Consider the following 8,609-nt stretch of genomic DNA (forward strand, 5'->3'; position numbering starts at 1 on the left):
CTAAAGTGAACAAGTTTAAGAGCGAAATGAAACCCAGACTGGAGAAATACGAAAAACGTATTAAAGATAGAAAAGCTACTAAATTCTTACGCGACCGCCTTGACTATGAATCAGGGCGGATTTATACTTTTTCTAAGAAATTTGACTCTGTTAGAAGAGAGAAAATCCAGAGTGGTGTAATTGAACAACAAATAGTCTCACAAAGCGAACTGAGCTCAGATACAGGTTCAGACAAGAACAAGATGACCCAAGAGACAGAAGTAACAGGGATGTAAGACTTGGGGTGACAGACGAGTACCGTTTTATGCAACTGGAGCAACAAACCGATCATCGCACAACAAGGGGCAGGGGAAGAGGGGAAAAGCCGAGGAAGAGGAAGCAGAGAAGAGGAGGAGAAGGCTATAGAAGGAGCCTCAGGATGGCAAGTAAACAGATCCATGCGCTCCCAAATAAAGAAGCCGGTAAAGAAATAAATGATGGAAAAACAGTTATTAACTTAAGTACAATGATCCTAACTAAAGATGAACAATCGGTGTTAGAATTAGGGCTAAGTTACTGTGATGAGAACAACTTTTACTATCCAAACAGTAGAATGGACCTATACCGATTTGTTAGGAAGTTAAAACTGTCAAAATTACATCTAAATCAAAATCTACGCAATCCATCTAAAACGACAATACGACCAAATATATCAAATGACTCCTATGGCCTAGTTGTAAGTGATGCACCTGTCTTGGAAGATCTTTTGGCACTATCGAATATTAAAGTACGGAGTACTAATGAAGCATTAGGAGATGACGTTCCAATTGGACCTCAAACTGAGACTCTAGAAAAGGGAAATCATACCCCATTCCGACCACCTTCGAGATTTATACCACAAAGTGCACGTGATAATTTGGACATCTTTGGGGAGAATGTAACAAAGGAGTTGAAAGAACTTTATTATAAAACTCTCCAACAGAAGAAAAAGTTTAATCCGAAAAAAATCGAGGTTGCACAAAACAGTGGCTAAAATACAGAAAGATGAAGGGGTAATAGTAAAACCATCGGACAAGGGCGGAAACGTTGTATTGTGGGGACGTGAACTATACAAAAAGGAAGCACTCAGTCAATTGGACAATTGTGAATCTCACTCAAGGATCACCATGAGGGATTATGAAAAAATGAAAGAACAATTCTTTTTGAGACTGGATGCCTGGAAAGAAGAGGAATTACTCAGTTGAGATGAATTTAAATTCATTAAACAAGAGAAATCGGTCTTACCAGTTTTTTATATGCTCCCTAAAGTGCATAAGAGCACCACAAATCCACCAGGAAGACCCATAATCTCCTCTTGTGGTAGTCTCTTTGAGAATGCTTCAAAATACATAGACTATTTCTTAAATCCCATTGTAAGGACATTAACATCATTTATTAAGGATTCAACAGATTTTTTTTAAAATGTATATATGATATACGTTGGAATGCTAATAACATGGTACTATTAACCCTCGATTTTGCTACTTTATACACCAGTATTAGGCATAGGGATGGCCTAAAAGCGACAGAATACTTTTTAAATAGAAGACCCATAAGATTTGTGAAACAGAATTGAATGATTTTGGAATTAATGGAGTGGTGCTTAAACAGAAATATATTTCTATTTGGTGATGAATTATTTCAGCAGGAACAAGGGACGGCGATGGGCACCTGCTTCGCCCCCAGTCATGCCAATTTACATCTAGGCTGGTGGGAGGAGCAGGTGCTCGGGGCCCCCCCCTTGAACTTTGGTCAAACCATATATTATTATGGGTCAGATTTATAGACAATGTTTTTGTGCTGTGGCAGGGCACAGAAAGTGAAATAGAACTGTTTGTAAATGATCTGAACCATAATAACCTTAATTTGAAGTTTGTAGGATATCATAGTCGAACTACTATAGACTTCCTGGATGTTAGAGTAACATCGCAAGGGGATAAATTGGTGACCACAGTATTCAGAAAGCCAACAGCTGGTAACACTATTCTTCACGCGCATAGCTCACACCCCGCACCTTTAATTAGGAATATACCGTTCGGGGAATTTTATAGAGCGAGAAGGGCATGCAGCGATGTAACTGAGTACTCAAAAATTGAGCAAGAAATGACTGAGAGATTCATCCAAAGGGGTTATGCACCACACATTATTGATGGGGCAGCAGCAAAAGCAAGAAAGTTGGAAAGACACAGGGCGTTATTCGAGCCATCTAAGACCCAGCTAAAAAAAGTGAGAAGGGATTGGACTGTCAGAGATTTATAACAACGTTCAATTCCGAACATAAAGAAATAAGATGAATCTTGAATAAATATTGGTATTCGGTAAGAAATGATCTGATTCCAGGCCCCAAAATAAAAAAGCATCCAGACATTACCTATAAGAAATCCAAATCATTGAAAGATCTGATGGTAAAAAGTAAATTTCAGGAAAGGAAAGTAGGAACTATTACCTGGTTACAACAACAACAAAAAGTGGGTTTTAAAAAATGCCTAAAGTGTAAGGCGTGCTAACATGGACTGAATCACACTCACTTTACGACATTTTTTAATAAAACAGTGACTGTCAAAGGTTTCCTAACATGTAGATTGAGTTTTGTAGTTTATATTCTGCAATGCCCATGCTCGAAAATGTATATAGGAAGTACCACTCTACCTGTATACAGGGGTGGGGGAATCATATCGCCCGACGCCCGAACCATGTTGTTTTAATTCACGGGCAAGAAGATTTATTGTCTATTTATGTCCGACGGACATGTAGACATTTAGATATTTTTAATCACGTTAGAGTGGCTCCCAAACTGTGCCGCGGCGCCCTGGTGCGCCGTTATCAGTAGCCAGGGTCGCCGCGGACGATGTGGGAAAGATAGTGTCTGGCCGTGTAAAATACTATGAACCGCGTATTGCAGCTTAGCGCGGCAACTGATATGCAAAGTACGGGGGGGGGGTTGCAAATGCCACCTGCTTAATGCGGGGACAATGGTTTCGCCCAAGAGCGTACGTACATGCGTACGTACGTGCTTTCGCAGACGTAGCCTCCGCGCCATTACTGGCAGACGCAGCTCACCCGCCCTGCCCTGCTGTGCCTCGTGGGTCCGTCTTCTTCAGAAGTTATAGGTATGTGCGGTCAAGACAGAAAAAAAAAAGTTATGTGTCAGTGTCAATTAAGAGACCACTATCTTTGCACTAACTGGAACGTGGATAGCCACCAATTACCAAAGCTCTTAAAACTCCACCACAACCGCATTGCTGTGGTATGGGTTTCATTGACCATAGAAGATGGCGGGCTAGGTCGGCAACACTGGAAATGCAGGTCGCGCCTGGGTGAGGTTATCTCTGCATCAAGTGCGCCTGGGTGAGGTTAGCCGGCCCCTGCATCAGGTGCATTGACCTAGCGAGCTTAGCTAGCATATCGGGCACTCTTTGTGTTTGGACGTGTGTTGTCGCCGTGAGCTTCGTTCCTGTGCTCTCTTTGCTTTCAAGTGTCGCCGCGGTCCCAGCAGACAGTCGCACACCTCCCGCGAGGCGTGTGTTGGCAGCTGCACTACTGAGATGTTAATCTGCCTCCAGGCTACAGGCTACTGCAGAATAATTAAATGTCACATTTTGTATCGTTGTGGTTTAGGTGGCGTTGTTTCCCGGCTATCTTATCTAGGAGGCGCACATCTCGGGATGAGCCGGCGGGTTAGAGTGAAGCTTGGGGTTCTGGTGCCTCGGTGGATGTGGACTCGAAACACCGTCCTCCTTGACCTCTGCACCAGAGTCTGAACCCGAAACTCGCCCCTCTTCCATCACAGGCCGCGCAGGCCACATGTTTCTGTGCATGGGTGTGAATCAGTTTAATGCCTCGTTCCGCCCCCCGCCCATTTTCTCCCTTTCAAGGCTAGGCGTTACCTTGCTTCGATTGATGTGTAACCACATTTACCAGTTAGATCCTTTGCATTGGGGTATAACCCCCAATTCCTCCCCTTTATATGCCTTAGGTTCGTTTGCATCCGGTGCACGTAGATCAACCCCCCCCCCCCCCCAGTCTTTCTCCCTTTAAAGGCCATACGTTTCTCTGCATCGGTGGACCTGCACTCCCCTCGTTTCATCTTCCATAGACTACCTCTGATCCTAACATATCTGGGCACAGGTTTGTTCCTTCCTGTTTGTACTTTCCCTGTGTACTTGTGCATAAAACATGCGCACGTTGGCGCCGCTCTTCTGCTCCGACTCTTCCTCAATGCCGGCTTGTGTTTTTAAGTCAGTTGTATTTCTTGGCAGGAGAGTATGGCAGGCCACCAGGTTTTAACGTCCGCCATCGTACACTGCTGCTAACATGCTGCGCGTGCGACCTCCACCCTTCACGACCTCCTACGTGTCTTTTCTCTGTCTGAGACCCCTTGCCAAGTGCTTTAGGCCCCCTGTACAGCGATGTCAATAGTGAAAAACAAACACAGATCACACGCACACTCATGCATGAATAAACACACAAACGCCAGCGGAGATCCCTGTTGTATAGTTGAGTTGTATAGTTGAGGTTGTGACCTCGGTGAAGTTAGTGAAAGTGCGTAAGGGGGTAAAGAACATGTACAAAGTCGATTACAGAGAGTGCATAGGATGGAAACAGATCTGCAGATTAATGCTTTCAGTAGAGACATCCGTTGGTGACTTGTAATTTATAACTTAAAGAGTCCTAACTGTCCTAATATAGAATAGTGAACTATTACTTTCAGCCCAGAACTGCATAAACACACCGACAAATATACATTACAAAATTGATTAAAGTTGCAAATGCAAAGAGGGTACATTTGGCGAAAAAACGATACTTATTATTAGGAAGCTCCCAACTTTGCTGTTTCTTTTCTTTTTCGATAACTTACCGATTCGCAAGGAGTAGGGCTCACCACGTCTGGCTTTCTGCCTTTCCTGTTTATCTTCCCTTTTCCTTTCCTTTCTTTATTACCTTCCTTAATTCTTTATTTTTCTTTCCTTTCTTTTTGCCTTATTTTCTTTTACCTTTCATTATTTTCTTTGTTCATTCTTTCCTTTACTCCATCAATCATCTTTCTCAAGCAGTCAGTTCTAATGTTTTTCATTTATTCTTTATTGGTAACATGGATGGTAGTTTTGCATTAAAGTTTATGAAAGCTAGCTTGTACTTTTCCAAAGCTCAAATCCTTGTTCTTAGTGTACATTCTTTTCTTGGCTTCTAGGTCTAGAGTGCCAGCCAGTGTAGCACCAGCTGTGCGTTCACAACTTTGCATGAAACAGAATCACTACGAAGCATAGAGGCAGCATAGAGGTTCATTGCAGCAGGCAGCAGCAACCCTTGATTCTCGAAGTTTGGAAAAATGTAGGAGGAAACCTCATTCAAGATTTAGCGTAATTTCCTATCTGAGAAAAGACAAGTCTGTTGCTATAAATAACTCAACATTTGTGGACAGTGAGTTTTAAACTGAATTAAGTAGTCTCATACTTGATCACTTTTTGTCCAGTTGACAGGCAAATATGTCTCAACAAAGTCTATTTAGCTTTGGATTCAAAAAAAGTAAAGACAGTGATAAAGATAGCCCAGGAGAAGGAAACCCAAAAAAAACAACTGAGGCCGTTGGGCCGTGTAGCACTGCACAGAATCCTAACATAACTAAGAACAAAAAGTATGACGCTGAAAAAAGAAAACGAGTTTTTCAGTCACACTGGGTGGAATCCTGGCCATGGCTAGCCCTGAAGGAAAGTCCGGAGGGGGAAGGACCAAAAATGTACTGCACTATTTGCCAAAAATATCCTACTATAGCACTCAGCTATTCGGGTTCCGGTAGGAATGCATTCTTAAGTGGATGTGACCAGTTGCGCATTGAACCAATCAGAGCTCATGAAAGTAGTAAGGCACATATGACATGTGTTTCATGGCACCGCCAGGAAATGAAAGAAACCACTTTGCAATGTCAGACCCCTACAGCGAGTACCTCAAATTCCAGTGTCCCTACAGAGCAGCCCCTCATCATGCAAGCACTGCAAAAACTGAAGGAAACAGAAAGAAAGAAACTGACCATCTTGTTTAACAATGCTTACCTAATTGCAAAACAAGGTAAGCCACTCTCAGACATGGACACCCTATGTAGGGCTATGAAGAAAGCAGGTGTGGATATAGGAGAAAATTATGCAAACCGCGAAAAAGCCACAGAGTTCATAAGATGTGAGGCGGATATACTTCGACAGGACATCAAAAAAATAGTTTCAAATTCTCGCTTCATCTGCATTATTGCTGACGGAAGTACAGATAGTGCAATCACTGAACAGGAAACTGTGCTGGTCAGAGTAGTCAATGGTGGGAAACCCTACACTCTATTTGCAGATCTTGTTCCACTTGAACATGCACATGCTCAAGGAGTTCTGGACGGTATAGTTAAAGGAATTAAAAGGTTATCTTTGGATTTAGTAGATATAAGGTCTGCAGAACATCCAGGTCCATCACTAATAGCTGTCAATTTCGATGGTGCTGCAGTTATGATGGGATCTAAGGGAGGGGTTGCAGCACTCCTAAAGAAAGACATTCCTTTTCTTCTTCCGTTCCATTGTGTAGCTCACAAGCTTCAGCTTGGGATTCTAGATGCTGTAAAATCCCATCCCTCTATTTGTCAGTTTGAGCAAACTTTGAAATGGATTTTCAAATTCTATTGGTATAGTCCTAAGAGGCGAAGAGATGCCAAAGAAATTTCAAGAATAATTGATGAAAACTTTGCACATTTCACTGATATTAAACAGGTTAGATGGGTTTCCAGCAAAACCAGGGCTTTGGCAGCCATGCAACAAAACCTGCAGACAGTGGTTCTACACTTGGGACAGGTCGCAGCTGGTAGTGATGATTCTGCTGCGAAGGCAAAAAAGTACCTCTCAGTTGTTACTAGTTTTACATTTATAAAAAACCTTTACAGTCTGAGAGATGTTCTGAAGCCAGTGTCTCAGCTTTCAGAATTCTTTCAGTCTAATGAACTGCTTTTATTGCATGTTCCACCTGCTGTAGAGAGGTGTGCGTTGACCCTAGTAGGCCTAAAGAGTGAGCTGGGTGAATATATGCAGCAGTTTAAAAAACTGTACCACCCTGAAGAAAAGAAGTTTGGACACATTTCTACTGATGGCTGGGAAATAAATTTATCAGGACACTGCCCACCAGCAGCAACAGTCCAAAGTGACAGTGAACTCATTGACAGTATGATTAAGTACATTGATAAGAGGTTTGAAAATTTTAATAGCATGCCAGTTCAAGGTTTTCAGGCATTTGATTATACACTGTGGCCAGAAAGTAGAGAGGAGCTCTATACATATGGGCTCTCTGATATTGAGGCAATTGTACAACATTTTGAGGTACTTTTCACCACAGACGAGAGGTTAGCAATTGTAGAGGAGTTTTGTGGACTTAAAACCCATATGAAAAGCTTTCAGACCAAAGGTATTCCTGTATTGCCTGCATATTCCACCCTGCTAGCAACAAAACCTTACTCGTTGACTAATATATTAAAGCTTGTGGAGATGATGTTCACATTCAGTGTATCTACAGCAGAAGCTGAACGTGTGTTTTCTGCCATGAATATCATTAAGAATCCACTAAGAACACGGTTAAATCAAGATGTTCTCCAAGACCTAATGCTTCTTAAGGTAGAAGGACCCAACTTTGAGGATTATGACCCCAGCAGAGCTATTGATCTCTGGCTTACAACAGGAGGCACAAAGCATGTGTGCGGACATAAAAGGCCACATCTATCATAACTGTTGAAGTACTAGTTTTAGAGCAGATTCCTGTGCCATGCAAGATCGTTTATTGTTGTATTTCTATATGTTTGGATGAAAAGGGATTTATAATATCGCTTGACAAGTTTTCCTTTAGCATTATTATTGCACAGCATTCAATGGTTTACTGATTTTAATAAAGCAAACATATATTAATGTTTCTCTGTCAGCCGGAGCCCTTTGGTTTGTTGTGGAACGGGGGTAGGTGGGACAAGTGGATTTTACAGGACATGTAGATCTCAGTGGCATTTTGTCCCTTGGACAACTAGATTATTTGGAAAATTCCACACCCCTGTGTATACCAACGAATTTTGCAACATCAGAGAGCCATTATCAATAAGGATAGAACTTATCCTATTGCGAGACATTTTGAATCATATCATGAGAGCAACTCCTTGAGACTACAGTACAGTTGTGTAGCAGAAATCCCAAAGAAAAAGAGAGGGGGAGACAGGGTGAGAGAACTCAGGAAGTTTGAAACTTATTTTTTTCTAGAGTTCAATAGTAAGGAGCCTTATGGGTTAAATATTGATGAAGACCTTTACACCTGTCTGAAATGAACAATAAAATAAAATAGAAAGATGAAGAGTAATGCTGCACACAAGGAAATCAAGATTTGTTATAAGACATTTCTGACATTTTTTTGATAGACACAGAATAATGAAGTCGGAGATGGAGGGTTGTTGAAATTTTAATTTGATGTTAAAACAGTACAATAATGTTGGTATAAAAATAAGGGTGGTTATATTTGATAAATAGAACAAAAGTATATTAGTTGGAATTGACTGCATATAATATAGCTAAAGCATTTGCACCCTTTTTTTG

At 41.6% G+C, this 8,609-nt stretch overlaps 1 protein-coding gene across 1 annotated transcript; it reads left to right on the forward strand.

Moving 5' to 3' along the window:
* Window positions 1-5,918: 5,918 nt before the first annotated feature.
* Window positions 5,919-7,763, forward strand: LOC146839376 (zinc finger protein 862-like). Its single transcript, XM_085650793.1, has one exon. It carries the CDS (start codon window positions 5,919-5,921, stop codon window positions 7,761-7,763), a length of 1,845 nt encoding a protein of 614 aa, XP_085506919.1.
* Window positions 7,764-8,609: the final 846 nt, after the last annotated feature.

This window comes from Triturus cristatus, chromosome 4_1 (genome assembly GCF_964204655.1).
Source record: "Triturus cristatus chromosome 4_1, aTriCri1.1, whole genome shotgun sequence".
Taxonomy (NCBI): Eukaryota; Metazoa; Chordata; class Amphibia; order Caudata; family Salamandridae; genus Triturus; species Triturus cristatus.

Coding starts and splice junctions, on each gene's coding strand:
- LOC146839376 (XM_085650793.1), top strand. CDS start 5,919: ATGAAAGAAACCACTTTGCAATGTCAGACCCCTACAGCGAGTACCTCA.